Genomic DNA, 23424 nt, shown 5'->3' with positions numbered 1-23424 from the left:
ACCCAGCACCCCTGTTACAACCAATGATCCCACCCACTCAACTCGGACATCAGAGCAAGAAAGACGAGACAATAAACCACTGTTCAGGCACGCGATCAGAGAACAAAACGCTCGGACCCGCGTCGTCTGTTTCATACACAAAACGTGAAACATCGATCAAGTGTTTGTTTGGTTCCGTTGTTACATACACTATGAAATACAAATAGTTGAAGAGTGTAACATTTGGAAAAGGACTTATGCATGATGACTGAGAACGGAAGTGACACTTCTCTGTACTAAGACACAACTTGAATAGTACATACAACATGTTCCATCAGATTCAAGATCGAGGTTTGGACCTGAACTTCAATTGATGTAAAGTGACCAAGCCCTTTTCACCGATTTTCCTTACTCCGCCAATACCATCAAACTCTTCATCACTCTCTAATTCCGATCCCAGGTCCAATACTTCAGATTTCTCGTCCTGATGAGGGATCATCGTTTGATCCTTCTGATCTTTTCCACGGGGCCTATTCCCTTGGTGAAAGAGGGAATGCATCGCCATATGCTGCATTGTCTATTTCAAAGCATCAATTAGTAATCAAATCAACCTAGAATTCTGAAGCGCAGCAAAGTAGAACTATCACAGTACATCACAATACTCACCCTCTTCTCATTCGCTTTGATCGCCGCTGCCCTCTTCTTAGGTATATCGCTCTCATTCAACCATATCTCGTACGGCCCCCAATCTTGCAACTTGCCAATTTTGATGGAATCGTCTACCCACAGTGACGATAATACTTTCTGACCCCTTTCGAACGCTTGGCAGAAAAGCTGCAGTTCCTGGCTATTTCTGGGAGTGGACGGTTTGATGTCATCACCCTCACGATGGAAGAGGATGATATCGGCTTTCAGAGGTATGTTGGTGCTGTGTCCGCCCCAGTGCTACAGCGAGTGTCATCCTTTTGGTCGTAGAGAATGTTCTGGTAGTATAGATCTCATCGTGAGCTAGAACTCACGATCAATTCATGTATCAAGTCTGATGGTAAACCTTTGGTGTGCATCTGCAAAGGAATTGGCGGCCAGCATTGGTAGTTGACGAAGAGCGGAGTATAATTTGGTGGTGTTAGCTAGTTACGATAGGCCAAGGGTGGTACAGTTTCGACATATTGATTAGCGAATCGACTTATGGCTTTACGTGATGACGCATTCCACTTACACATGGGGATGAAGGAGTCGAGTCACGCCTATTTGATGAGGATCGAATCGATGAGATCCCACCGTCCTCGACTTCTTCGTGACGGATCATTCGTATCTTTATCTTCTCAGTGTCTGATTGCGAATCATCAGTCTGATGATTGTCCTTGGGTGTGTTCGAGTCGAGTTCATTGTGAAGAGACTCGCCAATGTTTGTATCCTCCCCATATACGACTTGATTCTGTTGATTCACTCCGCCAGCTTTGAAGCTACTCGGCGCGAAATGTGAGTTCCGAGCTAATAGTGACGGTGTACTCGTATTTTCCGCCATGCTCGTCTTGTCCCAACTCGCATTGGTTGAGGGAGTCAAATCGACTTTCCACCGAGCTCGGAGGTACGATAGCCTCTCTTCTATCTTTGGTATCGTAATCTCCCATGGGGCTGGAGGGGTACTCCCATCGATTTCAGGTGTGAACTCTAGATCGCTGGAGGAGATGCCATTATGGATGTCATCTCGACCAGGTTGGCAGATCGTCGAGGTTGTCATGCTCATTGTGAGTGGAGAATGGCTGCATGCGATCACAAATCACATTAGCTCATATAGCGACGACTCAGTTGAATGACAGACATGCGCAACACCCCGTAGGCATCGTAGTAGTGACAATGACCTCACCTTTGACTGTCAGGTATGTTTCTTTCTTCCTCGTAATCAGAATCAAGACAATCCAAATCACTATCATCGCCAGCTTCATCACCAGGATCGTTTTTTCCCTCCTCCGAGTCGAATGAATCTTGAGTCTGAGCGAAATCGCTTCCAACTCCTTTCTGACCTAAACTGCCAATATGATCCTGATCTTTTCTTTGCTCTTGCTGCTGTTTACCATTACGATCATTATTAATCTCAATGGGATCGATATCATCACCAGTCCGTTGATGCCTCCCAGTAGGATGCAGATCGCATGGGTATGATTTGGGTGTTGATGGGTATGATTTAGGTGTTGATGTTTTTAGGAACTTCGAGCATCCATTCCGACCCGCTGGACTGGGTGTCCTGGAGATATCAAGCCTGGTTGCAGAAGGTCTGGTAAACGAGGATGAGGAAGTCGCAGCGGATGATGAGGAGTATCGTACGGGTGTGGTAGCATATGGCCCATATCTTTTCCTCTTTAGATCAGGACAATTATTGGCATACATCCGATGACGATACAAAGAGATTGATGGTGTGTGTGATGAATTTGTTGACAAGCTGTGGATCTTCGATGATGAGGACATTGTGGATGATGATGAGCAGGAGTAGAAATACGAATGAGGAGACTTCTTGTCTGCTTGAGTCGACTTGCTTTTGGGGTTATTCAAGCTGTGATCGATTTGCCTGTCGTACAGTAGCAGCCAAAGACGTTAAAGCAATATGGTATCACGTCAGCTCATCGTATAGCTTATCAGCAGACGCTAGATCAAGATAGGTTTCCACCGGACTCTGGATTATCCAAGACTTAAGACTTACCTTCTATTCTCATCCCTTTCCCGCTGATTCCTCATTGATACTTGATACTTATTGTTCTTCTAGTGAGATTAGTTACTGTCTATTCCCATCATTAATTACTGTAGTATTGAAACTGAAGAGTGTCGAATGATATCTTGTCACCCTATGTTCCGTATACATTACTGTATGTGATTTAAGTACGGCTCGTATCGTTGACTGTTCGAGATCCTTGTTCAAGGGTTGGCATATTGTATGGTTTGTGCGATGATAATTGGTACAAAGATACATGCTGACAACAGGTATTTTTAGTGGTAGTGATCAAATTTCGAATTAAAAAAAAAAAACGTTTTCTTGTCGTTCCATCAGGGTATACTGTTTCAGTGTGTGTGTACCCGTATGATCAGTAGAGGTCAGTGCGTACAGTGAATATCAAGGAATACATCTCTCATATATGTTATATTACCCAAAGACCATACCATACCTTACCATATCATACCAAGCAGTTTATATCGATTATATCAAAGACCCACCACCACCACTGTTCCCACCCGTACCAAACATCCCAAATTGATTCATCTGATTCTGATTCTGATTCTGATTCTGATTCTGCTGTTGTTGTTGTCCCTGAGGTAGACCCTGGCCCTGTTTGTTCTGACCTGCGAACGGACTTCCCGACCCAAACGGCCCTCCTGCTCCGATCGTACCAAATCCAGTGCTCTGACTGTTCATCCCTCCTATGCCACCAGACGGGGAGTTCGGACCTAAACTACCAAAAATCGATTGTCTAAATGGGTTAGGTGTTCCTGTCATCTGTGGGCTTAGACCTTGTCCAAACCCTGTAGACTGACTTGGTAATCCAATAGATGATTTGTTCGGGGTAGATGCAGTATTGGAGTTAGATCCAGGTTCCTGTATAGGAGGTAAACTTTCTAATAATTGTGAACCGAACGAACTGGTAGGTTTGAACGGTTTGATCGTACTTCCTCCATATCCCGTTTGTTGAGGTTGTAAGAACCCTCCACTTCCCGTACCGGTTGGCTGTGAAGACAATGATGTCAAACCAGTAGGTTGAGATGAGATACTACCGAATTGGGATATTCCATTGGTCGTTGAGGAAGGCGATGAAGGACCATTGGTTGAACCTGAACCGAATTGAGATAGGAAATCGTTTCCGTTATTGTTGGATTTAGATGTGTCAAAGGTAAATGCAGAAGCTATGTCTGACATCCCAGATGTACCGTTTTGCTGTTGTTGTTGCTGCTGTTGAGGTTGAATCTGACCCCAAGGTGAATTACCATTGGCATTACCGGTAGGATGTTTGTTCATACTACCCATCAACAATTCATTCATCGTTGGACCTTTTGGCATTTGCGGCACAGGTGGAGGTACACCTCCAGCAGGTGCGAAAGGGTTCTTCGATCCAGTCACCTGAGCAGTCAAAGGTTTAGGCTCGGCGTTTATCGCAGTACTGGTGCTGAGTGCAGGTGTAGAACCAGGTCTTTGAAGCTGACCAAATCCATTGACACCGACTCCACCAGGACTAGTAGGATGATTGCCGAATGGTGAAGATGGTTGGGACATCGCTCCTCCACCGTTCAGTGTGGAAGTGTTCAGCATCATACTCTGTCGGAACGGGTTGGAACCTGTAGCTTGAGGTTGCAAGAAGCCAGATCCAGCACCTGTCGGTTGAGGTTGGACAAAGTTCGTTTGTTGAGGTTGCATGAATCCAGTCTGTTGAGGTTGCATGAACGTTTGCTGTTGGGGTTGCTGAGGGAACATGGATTGTCTTTGTCCACCACCTCCACCAAATGCCATCATCCCTGTCTGTTGAGGTTGTATTTGTTGGTTCGGAGCAGCGCCGCCGAAAGCCATCATACCAGTTTGTTGAGGTTGTAAGAAGCTTTGTTGGTGGGGTTGTTGACCTGGGAAACCCGTCATTTGAGGTGGCATGAAACCAGTTTGTTGAGGCATCATCATCGATTGACGGAATGGGTTGAATTGTTGGCTGTTGTGCATGGTCATTTGGTTGTAATTCATCCTGAAGTTCCGACGGTGTTAGCAATGGTAGAAAGTGACAGTGGGTCGAATTGAACTCACTGTTGTGCAGGTCCACCAAACATGGTAGGCTGTTGATCGGTCTGTATAGAATCAAAGAAATCTTGTATCTTCTGAGACGATCCCGGAGGAGCAGCTGCAGGCGGAGGAGAAGATGGTGCTGGGGCTGGAGCAGGTGCGGAAGATGTCGAGGATGTCGCGGCAGGCTTCGTTTCCTTTACCACTGCTGAATTGCATATTCACCATAGTCAGTCATATTTCTTCCCCGGCCGATCGCAATATTCGATAATCGTCAACTCACCTGCAGGAGAAGGATCTCTGCCTGATTTACCTTCCACCACGCCCAAACTCTTCTTATACTCCAACCTGTTGTTCTCGAAATTAGGATCGTTCAGATACTCCTCTAGAGCTTTCACCAATCCCGTTGGTGCATGTTTCAGATTGGGTACAGGTACATTAACGACATGGTTCAGTTTCCTAGCTACACCTAGATAGTCGACCACTCTATCGGTTTGCTTGATGAATGATTTGTATATATCGAAAGACTCTGTTGCATCCACCTTGGACATCTCGAAATAGTGTTCTGCGCAGATGTCAGCTAGGGTACGAGATGGATAGAAGGGGGAAGTCTCGACTTACCAAGAATGTTGCAAACTCCTTCGTTACCTGCTTGGAACAGAACCAAGAGATCCTTAACCAACATTCTGAATGCCAATACGGTGTTCTCATCTCTCAAATCATCGTCGTAAAACTAGTGAAGAACTGGGAGTCAGAGGGATGCTCGCGAAAGAAGTAGTGAGGGAGAGAAGGATTTCTAAAAAGTAATGGTAGACGTGCTCATCTGCATGGGATGAGTGCATCAAAGGAAGTCTACTCACTCGACATTGAATCAGACTATCCAAGATCTTCTGGACATACTTCACTTCTCTCAACAAACCTTTTTCCACTGATAGATGTCTCAATTTCCTTGCTTTGGCTACATGTACAGAAAACATCGATCAGTTCGTTTGTCCAACCTCATCGCCTTACAATGTTAGGCTGATGATTTCCCATCCGAGTGTGGTGTATAACTTACAATTAGCCGACGACCCTTCACTTCTCCTGTTTGATTCAGTCTGCATCTGAACTACATCATGTTTTATATCCCTAAAGCATTTTATCCTTGAGTCAAGATATGCTGCGTACGCCGAGAGACTTGCGGGAGGTTGGAAGCCTATACCGACCACACAAATAAACTTTAGCCATTGCAATTTTACGGACGGTGTATATGAGTAGGCATAGGAATGGATAGAACGGGACACTGCTACTCACCTTCAAATCCTTGTCCGGATACATTCCTCAATTTCAGTACATCCTGCCTTGACAATACACCCAAGAATTGATCTGTCGAACCTGATCTCATCATTTGATGTATCGTTAACAAAGCTTTGAACACGACCTGGCAAGTTTTTTCGTCAACGTTAGCAGCTAGACTGTTTGACCTGATTTTGGACTGGTCCTGAGATCACTCACCACCGCATTGGCCTCTCTTATTCTGAGTGATAATGAGCGGATTATATCTTGTAAAGAACCGTCATCTGAGTATGTCGCTGCTACCAACACCCTGCAAAGCGAGCTGTCAGAATCTGAATATGATCGAAGAAGGCATTGGCGGTATGAGACGAGGAGACAAGGTGGATGGGTGGAAGAGAGGAAATGGATGATTTATTAGACGTACTCGATATACTAATATAACAAAAGAAGGCGGTCCATCAGTATATATCCCCAAATTGACAGAAAATTGTACATCATAGCGGTTGAGTACCATTGTACAGGTAGACAGATAGGTAGATAGATACATGTAGAAAGCTCAGTCCACTCACCTTTGCTTTCGGCGGGGCATTCTTGGGCTTACAAGCCAATTTGACTATCTTATCTAGATTGTGGGACATGTTGGACAGGCTCTCGAGGGTGTGAGGACGATGACGCAGAGAGGGATGGTATGAGTTATGGTCGGTATTCGTGTATCAGTAATGGATAGGGGACGGTTGGCGGGATGCGGTGCTGATTGATGTTTACGAGTGATACAAATGTCGCCTGCTGTACACGATAAGCGGGGGAAGTGGAGAGACGTCGGCCCGGTGTTTGTTGCTATTGCTTGAGGAGTTGGATGTGTCCAGTCGTACCTGCTTGGAAACATCAACAGGGAGAGCGGGAGGAGGTGGTGGATGTACTTTTGGTGTACTGTATGGTGCTCTCCGTGTATGAATGAAGTGGATGGAGAGGATGTTGATGTTGATGTTTATGGGCATAGGAGGATCAGGCTGTCTGTCATAGTGTGCGGTATGGAGGGGTGCGGCGTGGTGCCAATCATTGAAAGGGAAAGCATGCTAAAGGAGGCTTAAGGGTTACTTGCGATTCATCATACAGTGAAAAGGTCATTACGTATCACGTACCTGTCCGAGCCCCGGACATATCCAGATCTCCGCATCCATCAATACCTGGTCTGGTCACCTCCACTCTCACCATGACTACATGCATCAACCACCGACATAAGACTATTAACCAACATTCTTTCTCTCCTTCCACTCGATATCACCTTCCATCTTACGATAGAACAGCCAAAATGGACGTGGGTTCAGATATCTCCTCGCAGCTCGATTCAATCTCTTCAATCTCGTACGTACACCTGTCTCATCCCTTCCGTGACACCGCTTGATCTGACGAGGTACCCATCCCCAGAAATCAGAAAGAACGTACTCAATCATACCTTTCCCTACTCACCACCCTCCTCTCGTCCCAATCACCTTCATCCAATGCACTCATCACATTCGGAAGACACTTCACCACCTCTACGTCCATGGCGATGGTGGTAGGTCGAAGAGTACTGGGATCATATGTGATTGCCCTATGTGCAGGTACAAGTATGGACAAAAAGGGTACTTCGGCTATTCCCCTCGATGAAGAATTATCGAACGATCAAGCAAAATATGAAGATTTGGGTATACAAGCGCTCAAGAATGAACATGGAGAGGAGATAAGGAGGGATGTGGTGGAAGGTGTGTTGAGTGGTGGGGGATTGAGTGGATGGTGCGATGAACAGGTCAGTACATTCTGCGACTAACCACATCCGGTGGATATGGCTTATGTGTGTGGATGATGGGAGTAGACAACAGTATTGAGACATCTCTATTCCCACCTTCTAACGATCGAAGATGACTTCCTGGGGGCTGCGAAGGCTTTGATGCAGATTCCTTTGGAAGGTACTTCGAGGTAAGTACAACTACCTTAGCGCCATCATCAAGAAAGCCTTGCAAGCTGATGATTTTCTTGTAATATGATAGATTGATATCGGATGAAGAGAAATTAGCGGTATACATCAAGATAGTTAGATTACTCCTCGAGGTTAGCTACTTCTCCGTCTTGCATCATATGACGCGAATCACAGCTGATTACTTTGCTCCCGATCAGTGCGGTGAATGGGGACAAGCGCAAACTTACTTCTCCAGAGCATCTTTGTCAATCCATGTGACCAAGGATAAAGAGACGAACTTACAATATAAGCTATCCCAGGTGAGCTGACCAAATAGACACCACTGCGTGTCCCCTCCGAAGGTAGCTTCTATACTAATTGTAATGATATTGCAGGCTAGATTATTTGATTTCTCAGCTAGATTCAACGAAGCTGCTCAGAAATACCATGAAGTATCTTTTGAAAGTTCAGTGGCTGAGGATGATAGATTACAAATGCTGTGAGCTTTCAACCTCCTGCCTTGATTTAAAGTCATTTCAACAAGCTGACTCCTGTCCCTCCTCTAACCATAGCAAAGCAGCAGTAACTACATCAATCCTCGCACCATCCGGACCTCAACGATCGCGGATCCTTGCTACACTCAACCGAGACGATCGTGTCCAAAGTTCCCTCCCACCCTCACTAGCAACGATGTTGAGGAAGATGCTATTAGAGTATATAGTAAGACAGGAAGAGGTGAAGGAATTTGAAGCTTCCTTGGAGGAACATCAGAGAGCAAAGGTTGAAGGAGGAGGGACGGTATTGGAAAGAGCTGTTAGGGAACATAATGTGAATGCCTGTGGGAAGGTAGGTCGAGACAGATTTCCCAATTCAGCTAGTTGAAATAGGTTCGTGACACCGGGGATAGCTGATGTAGCTTGCTTTGATGGTTGATACAGGTCTATGATAACATAAGCTTTGAAGCGCTGGGTAATATACTGGATTTAGATGCTGATTCAGCTGAGAACACGGCAAGAAGGTGGGTCTGCAGTCTCCAACTACTGTTCCTCATCATTCATGGTAGACATGAAGGCAGCTAATTTGATGGGATATGATGTCTTGTAGGATGATCGAACAAGGACGGTGAGCTAGCAGACTCTCGATGGATGGTCGAACTGTGGCTGATATCTGGGTGTTAACGATCTAGTCTCAGAGCATGGATAGATCAACCTTTACATCTCCTCTACTTCGAATCTCGTACTTCCCACGATACAGATGCCGAAGCTCAAGGTACGGCTGGAGGATTAGGTATCGAGAGTAAAGAGAAAGAGATCGAACCTAGATTATGGAGTGAGAGGTGGGATGATAGGATCAGGGAGACTAGCATCAAGGTAAGTTCATAGTGTTGTTTCCCCCTGAATTCAGAGCTTGGTAGTTACCAGGATCATAATCTTAATGCCCGCGTGGACCAGGCTGAAATGATGAGTTTCTTATCAACAGGTGGAATCGCTGGCTGAACAGATCCAACAAAAGGGTTTGATACCTGCTGTATCTGTCGTCTAAGACTCATCGAGCAAGAAATCGAGGTATTGTGAGGCCTTGAAAGGTGAAGAGAAACGTCGGTTCAACAATTAAAATCAAAAAGTGTAGATACGATTGTAAAGTAGATCAGAGTAGATGTGTATAACTATATGTAATGCATTTTTCACGAATCATTTTTCATGTAAGTGATCGTTGATTACTGACCGAACTGGACTCTGAACTACTGTCGATATTGAGATGAATGGGGTATAATCACATCTGCATCTATGCATATCCTTATTCTACTGACATGCCTCATTTTGATTGAACACTTAAACAGATTATCTAGAATGGGATACATGCAGTGCTGTATGGTCTACTTTTCATTTAGAGATCGGCAAGGGCTTCGGCCAAAACGTGCTACGGGAAGAAGAAAAGAAATCATCAGTATCCTCGTTTATTCGCTGTTCGTTGTCCCTTTTTATCATGAGTACTTCGAACAACTTACCACCTCATGAGCTCCACCTCCTTGAGCATCCTTGAAAGCATTCACATCAGCCGTTAGACAGATAGTATGTGAACAGTCACCACCAGTTACGAAGTATGTTGGGACGGTGCCTAGGTAAATCAGGCAAGGTAAGAAAGATTAAACGATCAATCATCATAACCATAGCACTCCATCTAAATTGAAAGATTCATAGGGCTGTTAGGATTGAAAGAGTAGAATCGGACAAGCTCACTTCCATCCGAATTGACATACTGAGCCAAAAGCTTATTCGACCCTTTCTCAAAAGTCCATAACGTGTCTTGCGGATCACCGAACGATCCACCTCCCAATGGAATGTTGGAGACGGTCCCATGAAGGAGGGAAGTAGGATCTGAAGAAGCTCCTAAAGGTAGGTTTGAGGTATCGACCGGAAGGTTGGTGGTGGAAGGTAAGACCGATCCCCCAGGTCTGGATAAAAGCTGTTTGGGTGCTCCGAACACAGTCGAGGGATCTACCGGAAGGTCGGACGTCGGATCATCACTTGCGGGAAGCGGTAGGGGGGAGCCAGGTATAGAGGACTCAGGATGGTTAATCAAAGCTTGGATATTGATGTGGAGAAGTCCCGATCCGTCTATTAAGTGAGATAAAATCAATTTAGTAAGTGGCTTTCTCCAGGTCCTGATTAACCCCTCTCGCGGGTGTATATCGATACAAGGGTTGTGAAGAGAGATCATTCATGTAGCCTTTATAATATAGAGGCTGTTTCTAATTAGATTGCACTCACCTTTCCAACCCATACCCAACGGTGCATAATTCCCATTCCCAGGCATCAGGTCCCCCGAACCTGGATCAGTGGAGGTTCGATGAGGTACTGCGGCCAAGAGCTTCCGAGGACCTTTGAATGTTGAGTCGTCGCCGGCTGAATCGGGATTGGAGCTGGGTACGATGGAGAATGGACTGTTGGAGGAGGGGTCGGTGGGCATGGTCATTTGCAGTGGTTCAGCCGGGGAAGGAGAATAACCGATTCTACGATTAAAGGAATCAAATGGATCAGATTATCAGCTCATCCATCTTGGACACTTTTTCCACAAAACAGGTTGAATCTCTCAAGAGAGGGTTGCCTTCCGGTTCTCTTTGGTCACTACGGACTACGAAGTCCCCATCCGTATCGTTGCACATACTCATCACTCACAATGGATTATCATCCCCTTGAGGTCCAGTGATCAAACCCATATCACTGCCATCTTCAGGGTTGGTCATTCTCATAGCGTATTTCTTGGACGCCAACACCCTTCCATCGTTGATATCAGCCGTTTGATCATTATCGTTATTATTATTGGCGTTGTCGTTACTATCTTGGTTGATGTCTGAAGATCCTGATTGATCCTGATCTTGATTGTTGTCATCTGGTAAAGAGGTCTCAGCAATACTTCCATCATTTGGCGTAGCCACCACCCCATCCCCATCCATGACAGGAGATTGAAATTGAGCAGCGTCCACTTGAGGTGAACCATTTGGGATACCACTTCTCTTTGAAGGTTTTCCAGTCATTCGTCTAGTAGGTGGCAAGATACCTAATCCTCTTCGCATCCTTTCCGCATTAGTCAGTCCTTTACCTCTTCCTACACCTGTACCTGATCGAAGTCCACCCTGTGAGCCATCCTGGGTATATCTCCCACCTCCAGAAGTGTTCTGATGAATATCTGGAGTGTTATCGATTGACGGTGCATTGGGAAAGGTGGGTGATGGAACACCCAATTGAGGTGAGAAAGTGGGAACGGGCGAGAAAGTTGCTGAACCCCCACCGGCGGGGAGAGAGAGTGCAGGTGAAGCTGGTGGAGTTGAGTCGATGGGGATCGCGGCAGCTTGGATCGTACCTGCGAAGGCGAGGATGGGGAGAAGACCGACTAAGACCATTTTAGTGAGATGGAGGGAATTGGCAGTGTTTGAGATCAAGGGATTTCAAGTATCAATTTATCAAGGACGAAAGGAGAAGAATCAACAAAGTGTGGGCTGGACAGAAGCTATAAGTTGATACTGAACTTTAGATGAAGATGTTATAATTGAATTGAAATGAAATGAAAGTAGCGAAATCGAATAGTAGATTATAAGTGATCAAGAATGAAGAAAGAGCAAGAGAGCAAAATGAGTGAATGAACGAGGAGAAGAGCTTCAATCGTTTGCCTACCCAAGATAGAATTTATACATTTCGAAAAGTTGTATTCTGAACAACCTCGAGGATGATGATACGAATTGGGATGCTGGTTGATCAGTCAACTTCTGACTGCTAATAAACCAGACAAGGCGAATCGGTCGGAATAACAATCGAGTTCTCGAATGAATTGAATTGGATTTGGGTGAAAGAGACCTGCCACATTCCTGGGATACTTCGAGCTTCTGGAAATACAGTAGATCGACAATCACACCACCTTTGTTTACCTCTTGCGAATGAATCATGTTTGATTGTGTGCCATTCCTGGCATGCCTGAGCATGCAGGGCTTCTTTACTGAGACAGATCGACAACATTCGCTTTATCTTATCTTTGACACTCTGCGTCAGTCGGTGTTGAGATCACGTGACTTGGGAGGTTGCCACTCCATTCACGTTGCGAGTCTCAAGAGTACAGTAGTAAGCAACATGCGATAACGTCAAACACAGTACCAACAATCTCATACTCGCATACCTACATCCAATAGCTAGTCATGTCAGGAGTACACCTACCATGACCCTACCCATACCCTCTCACTTGTACTCACTGATCATCGCCATCCATTCTCCTGACCCCGCTTTACCCTTGGAAGACGATATAGGACAGGATTGGCGATTAGGTGAAATCGACGTAGACTGGATTGATTTCACCCAAGAGAAATCATCTGATAAGATGCAACCCACTCCTACCCCTTCTTCTTCCCCAGGACGAAGGAAACACAATCCCTCAACTGCTTCACGTAATTTACCCAGTCCATCGAAGAAGAACCCTACAACCGTCGACGACTTGTCTCTCCAACCTCTCCTTGCGCACTATCCCAACCCTTCTTCTGGACCTAACATCCTAGATTCGTCATTCGCATCTGGAATTTCGGAATTAGGTAGAGGTGTCGTCCACTTATTCAAACATCCTCCGCCAGCTTCTCTCATAGCTAGTATCGACTCGCACCCCATTGGAGAAGGGAGTAATACCAGCCAACAACTCCATTCCGACTTGATAGGTGAGAAAGCAGAAGGTGAAGATGGGAGTTTGATTGCGATTTTGGCTGTACCTGCGTGGATGAGACCTGCAGATTTCATTGAGTTCATTGGAGGGTGGAGTAATTGTCTAGAAGGAGTGAGGATGATCAGGTGAGTATAGCAGCTGGACCATTGCCTTGATCACCCTCTGTTCATTCGTAAGGATCGAATCTCTTCGCTATACTAATGGATAGTGCTATTTATAACGTCCTTCATGACATTCCATGCACTATGATAAGTAAATACAAGCTTGACTGACTTTGAATGAACCACAGAGAAGCAACTACCCCCAATCGATCCATCGTTCTACTCAAATTCCGTGATCCCCTTCAAGCATCCGACTTCTCAGTAATCTTCACCGGTAAAGCATTCTCAACCTTGGATCCAAGGGAGACATGTCATCCTATACGAATACATCATTTGATCTTACACAAACTCGATAGACCCTCCACCAAATCAAGTACGATCGCCGTACCTGCTTTCCCACCTTCTGTCTATTCCTCAAGAGCAAGGGAATTACCTAATCTCCTCGATGGGGTTGGAGTAGATACGAAAAACACATATGAACTTCCCTCTTGTCCTGTATGTCTAGAAAGACTCGATTCGACCGTCACTGGACTAGTCACTTTACCTTGCGCACATACATTCGATTGTGATTGTCTGAGGAAATGGGGTGACTCGAAATGTCCTGTATGTAGACTATCGCACCTCCTCCTTTCCTCCAACCACCAAAATCAAAATCAAACTGCGTCTTCCTCGAGTGGGAGGGAAATCACGAGACTGACGAAATGTTCGATGTGCGATTCGACGGAGAATAATTGGATATGCGTAGTTTGCGGGACGGTAGGTTGTGGACGGTACGAACCTTCCAAAGGACATGCGAGGAGACATTGGGAAGAGAGCGGACATGTTTTGGCGATGGAATTGGAAACTCAGAGAGTATGGGATTACAAAGGTGATAAGTGGGTCTACTTTATTCGATTAATATACTATCTTGCTTACTCAGACTTCAAGCTGACTTTATTGTTCTTGGTAGCTATGTTCACCGTCTCATCCAATCTCGATCCGATGGTAAACTCGTTGAACTCCCTTCTGCATCATCACTCGTCACCTCTTCTCACATTTCTCGTCCCCTCCCTCTTGGCGGTACACCATCTCAACCGCCTTCTACCAACGGTACACCTCAACGACAACGACCAGGTCATACTCAACCTTCCTCCGCTCGAGGTTCGACATCATCAAACGATGCAGGTCCATCCTCAGGAGACGTCGAGAAGATGTCCACCATCGAATCGATCACTTTAGAATACTCGTACCTCCTTTCCAGTCAATTAGAATCAATGAGACATCATTACGAATCTCAACAATCCACCTTACTCAGCCGATTAGAGAAGTTAGAAAGCATTTCGAAAGAGAATGAAGGGAGATTGAAAGAATTGGAAGATTCCAAAAGAGCAAAAGAGAAAGCTGAAAATAAAGCTTTGAAAGCTATTGAATTATCCAGAAGTCTACAGCAGAATTTAGCTAATGAAAAATCATTATCTAATGGTCTATCCAGTAAGATTACCAACCTGCAGAATCAGTTGGAAGGGTTGAGAGGGAGATTGAAAGAGAAGGAAGATGAATGTACAGGGTTGGAAGAGACGGTTAAAGACTTGATGTTCACCCTGGAAGCTGGGTTGAAAGTCAAAGAATTAGGGGATGAAGGCGGACAAGGAGGTGATTTGGTGGTCGTACCTGGAAAAGGAAAGAAGAAGAATAAGAGATAAAGTGATGGAGTATGTTTTGGAAGTCATTCTGTACTATATCAAGTACTTAAAGTGTAACAAACTATATTTCGCATTTGTTGTATTGAGCTGATAACATAAAACATTCATACCGTATCATATTGTACAACATATGAAAAGTCATGCAACCCCATAAACCCAAAGAAGAAATAAAGATCCAAGCTTCTACCTCTATGCTCAACTGCCACTCCTAGCTCTACCTCACCGCCAGCGCAGATCTGGCGTTACTACCACCAGTCGCACGTTTACCTTTGCCACCTGACGTAGCAGCATCCTGCGAATTCTCTTTATCCTCCGTGGAAGTATACATGGCGTTATTCGATCTTCTTTCAGTTCGCTATGACACATCCAAGTATCGCTCTGGTTAGCCTCAATTCCTGTAACTGTAGCGTATCTTTTCATTCTATCTGAATTTGGTATTGATGATTTAGAGGTAAGACTCACCTCGACAATACTCGTACCATCCCTGAACCTAGCTCTGAACAATACATTCGCATTGGTGAACAACCCTTCTTTAAGTGAAACCACGATAAATTGACTTCCTTTAAATCTGTTCCTGAATAATTGACCAATATGTTGAGTATGCTGTAGATCCAACGCTGCGTCAATCTCGTCGAGGATGTACATTGGTGCAGGTTTGAATTGAAGTAATGACATGATGAGCGATAAGGCGATAAGGGATCTATACGAGCATGAAAATCATCAGTATATATACTGAACTTCCTCAAATACCAATACAGTGCTTGACAAGCGATCCCGTTATATGCCTTTGATAATCTGTGATTGATGACAAGTATCCGGTATAAAATGACTCACCTCTGACCACCACTCAATTCCGTCAAACTGGCTTTCCAAACGCTCCCCAATCTAACTTTCACTTCCAGCCCTTCTGTCAAATCTTGTCCTTCGGGAGGTTGAAGTTTGGCGAAATTTCCAGGTAACAACTCTTCGAATATCAATCCGAAATCGCTATAACAGCAAATCAGCTATCTATCATATACTTCAAGGGTCATAAAGCTTATACGACAGCTATCTGTGTCAAAACTTACCCATTGACTTTCTCCCAAGTTTTCTTCAATGCATCTCTCTTGTACCTATCCAGTTCGATGATCGTATCTTGGATCTTCGATTTATCTTTTAAGACTGTAGCCATCATTTTCTTCAAGGCTTGTTCTTTCTTCTCCACTCTGAACGCCAGACTATATCAGTAAAGTGCGTCTTCATCTCCGTCAACCAATCACTCACCCCTCAATCATATTCATGACTTTCGTATTGATCTTCCTACCCAATCCCTTTTGGGCAGCTTCAAGCTCTCGACATTGTTCTCTAGCCTGGTTGAGGTTGACTCCATGGAAATCATAGGGTGTACCAGGTTTACCGAAGAATCTATCATAAATTATTTCATTAGTTTTATACACGCTTTGTAAAATGGGAAAGAACTCACTGATGTTCCTCTGTAATCCACGTAAACTGCCTTTCCAGATTCTCTTTATGACTCTCAGCCGAGCTCTGCTCCTTGGCTACTACCCCGATATCATGATCCAACTTCTTCAACTTGAGCTCTGCATCAGCAATCTCCTGTTTCTTAGCTTTTAGATCACGTTCCAAGTCTCCCATTTCATTGTCGAACGCTACCAGCACGGCTCGTTCGGCTTTGAGCTTGGCTTCGGCTGCTTTGTAGTCGGCCTATGATCCATACGACTGTGAGTCAACTTCGAGCCCTCCGGCTCACATCACAACAGATCGCACTCACTTGTTGAGCTTGAAGAGTCTTCTTCAGTTCGGAATGTTCCGCCTTGGTCTTCTCCTGAGCAGCTAGAGCTTCTTCTACTTCAGCCTTGGCAGCTTCAAGATCGCTTTCAAGTTGTTCTATCATGGTAGAGTCAGTGTAAGCTGGGAAGCGAACACGCATTGCTCATATGATGTGTCAGCTCACGTAATTCGAGTTCAGCAGTTTGCACCTCCTTCTGCCTAGTCTTGACTTGAGTAGTCTTTTTACCAAGTTCTTTCTTTTTATTCGCTATATCCGCCTATAAACATCCGTCAAATCAGCTCCTTCACTTATCTGGTGCATCCTCGGACCTTGGCTCACCTTGATCTCCTTCAATTTGGAATCTTTGTTGTTTTTGAAATCAGCCATCTCCTTTTCAAGCTTCTTCACATCCGCACTAGCCTGCTTCTGCTTCTCCTTAGCCTGATTGACAACCTCTTTCAATTCTGCTACGAGCTTTTTGGCGTTTTCGACTTCCCCGACGATCTAGATGATTCCGAATTTCATCAGCTGTTCACATCCTTTTATTCCGTGATAATGATGTTCAACAAAGCCGAAAACTCACCTTAGTTGCATTACTTCCATTGACCTGTTCCTCCAACAACCTAACTTCATGTCCCTTCAAATCCAATTCTCTTTTATCCTTCTTATATTGATCGATCACTTTCTTAGCTCCGTTGAGTTGTTTCACAACTTCGTCGAGCGATTTCTTATGTTGGGTGATCTGATTTTCGATATCTCTCAACTCTTGTACCTTTATTAAAATTCCTTGAGAGGAAGGTGCAGATCCACCAGACAAAGTACCAGAAGGATCGTATACATCGCCTTCCAGAGTAACAGATTTAACACCGATGTTTTTGTTGAAGGTCACTGCCTGAGCTGCTTGTTTGTCGGCACAGATGAAGGTATCGCCAAATACGTAGGCCATAGCTGCTGAAACGTCGTCTGGATAACCAACCAGGTCAAGTGCGAGGTTCACTTTACCAGGTGCGACTTGTTTGGCTGAAGCGAGTTTCTAAATGCCACTTTGTCAGCTTGACACTATAGAGAGCTGAACTGAGGACGGCTGACTTACCTCGGCAGAGATCTTGAAAGCGTTGATTTTGTTCAACGGAATGATAGTGACTCGTTTCCTCAATTTACCTTTCTCAAGTAATTGAGAACCGACTTTCTCATCTTGCACGACAACGTTATACAACTTCCCTCCAGCACAGATTTCTAGTGCAGTAGAAGACTTGAAGTTGGCTTGATCGAGGTCGACCAAAGTGGCCACCAGACCTTTGACTTTACTTCGATCAAAGTTGGGCTCAGGATCGGAATAACCAAAATCTATAGCTGCAAGTCGTGACTTGAGTGCATCTCGTCGCTATGCAACAAGTATTCTGGTTAGCTACTGTTTGGGGACTACGTGTCGAAGGAACAGCTTACCTCCATAAGTTCAGTGATCTTCGTCTGATGTTCAGCTTGAGTGTCCAACAAGTCTCTCTCCTTATTCTCATCCCAATCTGCACTTTCCACCTGTGTCTTCAACTTTTCCACCAAAGCCTTTTTGCTAGTAAGTTCCTGGATCAATCCTGCACCTTCCTTTTCAGCTTTCTTAGCTCGAGGTTCTTTCTCTTTGATTTCCTTTTCGGCTAATCCCATTTTGACTTTCGCTTGTTCAGCTTCTGTACCAGCTGCTGCTAATCTAGCTTTAGCTTCTGCCAGTTGACCCATATATCCTCCAGCATTCTCATCGTCTTCTTTGTTCGATGATAAACCAGTGATGAGCGATTGAAGTAATTCTTCGAGTTTTTCAAGCTCAGCTTGTCCTGCATCATAAGCTGACTTGAGCTCAGCAAATGCTGCGGCGTCTTTGGTGGTTTGATTACGTCGATCTCCAAGCGATTTCTCAGTCTGCAAACGAGATCAAAAAATCAATAAAAGCTTTTGAGGGATCTGCGGAGCGATCAGGCCTACCTCTTTGACAGCTTTCTTAGCACTATCAACTCTCTTAACATCATCTTTCAGAGTTCCCTCTATGATCTCAATCTGAGTTTTCACTTTGACCAATTCCCGATCGAGGTTATTAACAGCATCACTGAGATCAGAGATTTTTCCCCCTTTTGCCATTTCCTATCGTGACGAACGAGTGTATCAGCTATCAACTCCCTTCGACGAACAGTCACCGAGAAGTAGCTCACTTTCTCTCTTTTTCTTCGAATCTCTTCTAATTCCTCTTCCATACCCTTACATTCCCTTCCACCTCTCTCAACATCCTCTTTCGCAGCTTCGATATCATGATGCTTCCATTTCAGATTTTCAGCTGCTTTCTGAGCTTTCTCAACTGATATAGTCCATTCGTAAGCTTTGACCAGACGAGTCAACCTTTCAAGTTCCGATGTTGTCTTTTGATACTCTAAATATGATCGTTTCTCTGCACGTAATTTTTCTAATTTCGGATCGATCTCTTCGCGTAGTAACTACACAACATATTTAGTATAATTAGTACCTATCTACACATATGCAACAACTGAATGTCGGGTTGCTGAGATTATATGCGTTTGATGGAAGTAGATCCGAAGATACACTTACACTTTCAATCTCCTCAACTTTCTTATCCTTCTTCGCCATGGTCTTTACAGCCTTATCCTTTCTCTCTTCGAACATTCTCGTTCCGGCAGCTTCCTCGACCATACCCAATATCTCTGCAGGTTTCATATTCAGCACCTTCGTAATTTTACCTTGCATAATCAGGAAATTGGGATTGTTGATATTCAGCTGTACCGATTGAAATAAGTTTTGAAGTGCTTGTAACGTCGATTTGTGTCCGTTAAGTAGGTATTTTGAGATATTACCCACGGCGATCTATCGTACATGGCAATATATCAGAATCTGTGATATTGCATGGGGTGCGAGATGGGAGACAATGGTGAGATGGTGGACTTACCTGCCTGGTAACCGTTATCTGAGGTGCATTCTCAAATCCTAACGGTGATTTACTCCTATCTTGATTATTGAAGACTATAGTTACACTCGCTTTCGTCACACCGGCTTGACCTCTATATCCTTGCACGTCAGCTATGTTTCAAAGCTGGATCATATTACGGGGAGCTGACCTTTTATATATCAGGTCCATCAAATTGTTTGCCCGGACCTGTCGTGAACAACAGATGGGAATTCTGCATCAGCTGTCTTTTTGATAGGGATCACAGAAAAGAGAAAAGTTATAGATAGCTGAAAAGCTGACTGCTTCTACTTACAGACTGCATATTCGTGATACCCAATACGAAACATATCGCATCTAAAATATTCGATTTACCCGAACCGTTCAATCCGGTAATAGCATTGAATGACTCGTCAAAGCCTACAACCACCATCATTATCGATATGATTCGAACCAAGGGGAGAGTGCTCGTTTTACTTACCTGTTACAGTGGTTCTGACAGGATATGACTTGAAGCCTACATTCATATGTCAATATGATATACATCCAGAGATAGGATAATCGGGTTAGAGAACATACCATCGAGGATGAGTTCTTCAATTCTCATCTTGTATCCCCAGCTTTCACAAACTCTTATCTAATAGATTCTATTATCGCTTCTACAGCTTCTGTATCATATAGGACCCTATTGACTATATTTGTGTCAACGATTGACGGGAGCCTACTCCGGACACTATAATGGTGAGATGATGCTGTTATTGTTGATATCGTTGTTGATGTTATCGTTGTTGTTGTTGTATGCTGAGAGGAAGAGAGACGCGTGAAAATGAGATTGATTTGTTTACATACGCGAAACATCTTTAAATGGGTGACCAATTTAGATACATCATTTGTAGCTCGGTTTGTTTGTTTGGTTCCTGATCGATACAACTCGAGTAAAGTACATGGGCATATCATGAATACATACATATCATAATCATATTGCAGCGCAAGACATATCATATATCGTAAGGATACTCGTACCATCAACTACTATAATCACCTGAGATCCGAGTTGCTGTTGTGACTCCCAACCTAGGGCAATCTGGATATATATCGTGGTATGGGTGTCTCCATTCAACACTAAGTCCTACATTTTTTCTCACTGCCTTCTCGACCATCCCTGGCCCCTCCATCCCTCTTCTTACCTCCTGAATCACTCGAGCCACTCCCATTGGGTGGAGGAGTGATCATCTCGGCACTTCCCTCCTCACCAGCGACCATCACGAAACCCTCGAGAGGTAACAGTGTATCCCGTTCTATACAATTTTCCACCCAATCGACCGAGACTGCCCTCCTACCAGGCTCGCTTTGTATCTTTCTGACCATTCTGTATACTTCAGGATGGTCTGCTAGCGATGCATTCTGATCGGGTGATAAGAGAACGATAAGGAAGATGGCGGATTCGGAAGATGCAATTATACCACCAGCGTTCTATATAATCTCATGAGATCAACAGATCGCTTTGGATGCTCCGATGCGTCACTTACGGTAATAATCATTTCGGTGAATCTCTTCTCCCTTCCTTGTCCCAGTACATAGAATGTGTATGCTAGCAAGACACCTCGAGCGAATACCTTCTCTCCCACTCTCGGGATTGCACCAAACCGAGAGGCTGTAGGCGATGACGGTACTACTTTTGCAACTGACACCGCAGTCGCAATTAAAGCTTCGCTGGCGGATGACCTAGTTGATTGGTTGTGGGAACCTTGAGAGAAGCTACGTACCCTAGATGATGAGCGTGACCTCACAGATCGTGATCGTGATTGAGATCGTAATGAGCTTTGACGAATATCGTCTTCGGATGGTTCCTCGTCATCGTCTATAATAACTGGCTTGATATCGGTCGTACCACTCAACCATCGTTTCAGCTGTGGATGTACGCTGTAGACTGATGTCAAGGGGTATATTTGCTCACTCCTCTTGATCCTCGCTCTTATTCTCGTTGTTTCCTACGTCGTTCTGGCTTTGTGTCGGCTTCTTATCATTTTCTTCTGTCCCATTCTCAGTCTCTTCAACTTCGCTTTCACGAGGTTGAATCTTACTGTCACCATCCTCGGGCTTAACCTCTACCGGCTTTGGCTGACTCTCTTTCTCATCTTTGATATCGGCAGAGCTGACCTCTTTATCTCCATTGACCTGCTTCCTGGTCTTTTCCTTCACAAGGATATCTACGATGATACCTTGTCCGTTGCCCCCAAGTTCTTCTACTGTGTTGATCTTATGCACTCCTTTGGCTTCCATATCATTAGCTTGACTTTGCTCAACTTGTTCTCCATTATTCGCTCTAATTTCGTCAGTTTGGATATCCTCCAATTGGAGTGATCGATCCCTTTGTGAATCGTTCGACCCGGAAAGATCTGTAGCATGCGTACCAGACGTAGGCACAGGCTCTTCGATCGATATCGGAGCTTCTTCTTGGGTTTTGACTCTTTTCGCTTCCTCTTGTGAATGTCGTCTTTCAATGGCAGTTGACCCGACGGTCTTCTCCCTGTCCCCTACCAGATCATCTCTTAATTGATCAGCTTTGGCTCGTAGGTATTTTCTGGGATCTTGGGCCAGCGTTTCGACGTGTTTAGCGGGTGTTGCATATGATTTTGGTGACAGCTGGACTCTCGCTTCAAGTCTATCATTTCCTTGTTCAGATAGGTATTCATTAAAACCATAGTCAGAACTAAGGGTTCGATAAGAATTATGGTCATTAACCAATTTTGGATCGTATGTAGCCCTATACACCGATCAACCGATCAAACAACTCAGTATCAACTCGACGTAGTGACTCAGATACTGTAGGGGTATCCTCAAATCCCGAATGCTTTGCTCACCTTACTTCCCATCCACTCCAACTCTCATTCTCCCCTCTAATCCTCCCATCCCTCAAACACTCTTCTGCCCAATCAACTCTCAATACCTTCTTTCTCGATTCCCGTCGGTACACCCAATTATCATCCGCTGACGATACCCTCGCGAGGTGCTGGACTAACTCATCCCTCGTCCATTCGCCTATCTTTGGTATTTCCTGGGGTCGATCAATAAGCATGACCGTATGTCTTGGATAAGTCTGAGGAAGGTGAATGAGGATGGTTGTGACGTAAGATGCATTAGGTTTGACAGATAAGGATCCGCCGTAGTACTATGCCAACACCCCATACAGCTTTAATCTCAGCTTGCAACATCAAGTTTCTTATCATATCAGACGAGTGTAGTTGATAATCTATGGTCCTGCATATATGTTAAGGAGAATACCCACCTTGATCTTGTCCATCAGATCCCTTCTGTTCCAAGCCTCATTGGAACTTTCATTCTCCCTCGGATGAATGTATATCGTCAATCCCTTGAATAGGTCCCAACGACTGCCATGTCCCGGAACTTGTTCCCTTGAAACTGGCGTGTAGTGATTTCTGGACGATCTTCTCGGTGACGTGGGTGGTGAATGTGCTCTTGGATAAACAGGTGGCGTTTGGGTAGGGTACGAAGGGGGTATATAGGTTTCTTGACTGTCATAGTAGTCTTTCCAATCTCTTGAGCTTGGAGGATCTCTCATTGGGGTTGTGTGTTGAGTCCGGAAGTATGTAAGGAGGTGAGGTTGGTGAACTTCGAGTACTGTATGATGCGGTGATGATCTAATTCAACGTCAAGAATGCAGCAAAAGGGGAAAAGGAGCCATGTACGGATGTTCATATAACTATGTTTATAAGCGAGATGGTCTCGAATTTACGCTTCAAGGGGGTTGAGTGTC

General features: G+C 44.6%; 7 protein-coding genes across 7 annotated transcripts; 2 read left to right on the top strand and 5 right to left on the bottom strand.

Moving 5' to 3' along the window:
- Positions 1–319: 319 nt before the first annotated feature.
- L199_004980 (uncharacterized protein) lies at positions 320–2448 on the bottom strand (the record flags this gene model as incomplete). The annotated part of the gene is made up of 5 exons (XM_064890695.1): positions 320–556; positions 646–924; positions 999–1109; positions 1199–1745; positions 1850–2448. 5 exons carry the CDS (start codon positions 2446–2448, stop codon positions 320–322), a joined length of 1773 nt encoding a protein of 590 aa, XP_064746767.1.
- Positions 2449–3172: 724 nt separating this feature from the next.
- On the bottom strand, positions 3173–6645 carry L199_004979 (uncharacterized protein; the record flags this gene model as incomplete). Its single annotated transcript, XM_064890694.1, has 10 exons — positions 3173–4697; positions 4757–4940; positions 5016–5297; positions 5354–5465; positions 5593–5690; positions 5790–5927; positions 6026–6152; positions 6227–6317; positions 6432–6439; positions 6577–6645. The coding sequence occupies 10 exons, from the start codon at positions 6643–6645 to the stop codon at positions 3173–3175; spliced, it is 2634 nt and encodes an 877-aa protein (XP_064746766.1).
- A 674-nt stretch (positions 6646–7319) lies between these two features.
- Positions 7320–9488, top strand: L199_004978 (uncharacterized protein; the record flags this gene model as incomplete). Its single annotated transcript, XM_064890693.1, has 11 exons — positions 7320–7372; positions 7436–7796; positions 7863–7966; positions 8038–8098; positions 8165–8266; positions 8342–8445; positions 8519–8792; positions 8885–8964; positions 9051–9068; positions 9133–9316; positions 9426–9488. 11 exons carry the CDS (start codon positions 7320–7322, stop codon positions 9486–9488), a joined length of 1404 nt encoding a protein of 467 aa, XP_064746765.1.
- Positions 9489–9833: 345 nt separating this feature from the next.
- Positions 9834–11850, bottom strand: L199_004977 (uncharacterized protein; the record flags this gene model as incomplete). The annotated part of the gene is made up of 5 exons (XM_064890692.1): positions 9834–9866; positions 9955–10064; positions 10187–10564; positions 10718–10959; positions 11126–11850. The coding sequence occupies 5 exons, from the start codon at positions 11848–11850 to the stop codon at positions 9834–9836; spliced, it is 1488 nt and encodes a 495-aa protein (XP_064746764.1).
- Positions 11851–12656: 806 nt separating this feature from the next.
- On the top strand, positions 12657–14931 carry L199_004976 (uncharacterized protein; the record flags this gene model as incomplete). The annotated part of the gene is made up of 3 exons (XM_064890691.1): positions 12657–13273; positions 13438–14124; positions 14199–14931. 3 exons carry the CDS (start codon positions 12657–12659, stop codon positions 14929–14931), a joined length of 2037 nt encoding a protein of 678 aa, XP_064746763.1.
- Positions 14932–15145: 214 nt separating this feature from the next.
- L199_004975 (uncharacterized protein) lies at positions 15146–20253 on the bottom strand (the record flags this gene model as incomplete). Its single annotated transcript, XM_064890690.1, has 20 exons — positions 15146–15286; positions 15394–15631; positions 15766–15918; positions 15999–16136; positions 16195–16335; positions 16394–16635; positions 16703–16818; positions 16886–16979; positions 17042–17206; positions 17286–17735; positions 17796–18086; positions 18149–18616; positions 18680–18835; positions 18904–19182; positions 19295–19567; positions 19650–19761; positions 19819–19856; positions 19963–20066; positions 20128–20163; positions 20226–20253. 20 exons carry the CDS (start codon positions 20251–20253, stop codon positions 15146–15148), a joined length of 3663 nt encoding a protein of 1220 aa, XP_064746762.1.
- A 515-nt stretch (positions 20254–20768) lies between these two features.
- Positions 20769–23229, bottom strand: L199_004974 (uncharacterized protein; the record flags this gene model as incomplete). The annotated part of the gene is made up of 5 exons (XM_064890689.1): positions 20769–21119; positions 21176–21539; positions 21604–22413; positions 22511–22818; positions 22936–23229. 5 exons carry the CDS (start codon positions 23227–23229, stop codon positions 20769–20771), a joined length of 2127 nt encoding a protein of 708 aa, XP_064746761.1.
- Between the last annotated feature and the right edge of the window lie 195 nt (positions 23230–23424).

Source organism: Kwoniella botswanensis, chromosome 1 (assembly GCF_036426115.1).
Source record: "Kwoniella botswanensis chromosome 1, complete sequence".
Classification (NCBI taxonomy): domain Eukaryota; kingdom Fungi; phylum Basidiomycota; class Tremellomycetes; order Tremellales; family Cryptococcaceae; genus Kwoniella; species Kwoniella botswanensis.
Note: the sequence above shows the minus strand (reverse complement) of the source record. Positions and strands in the feature narration are given on the sequence as shown.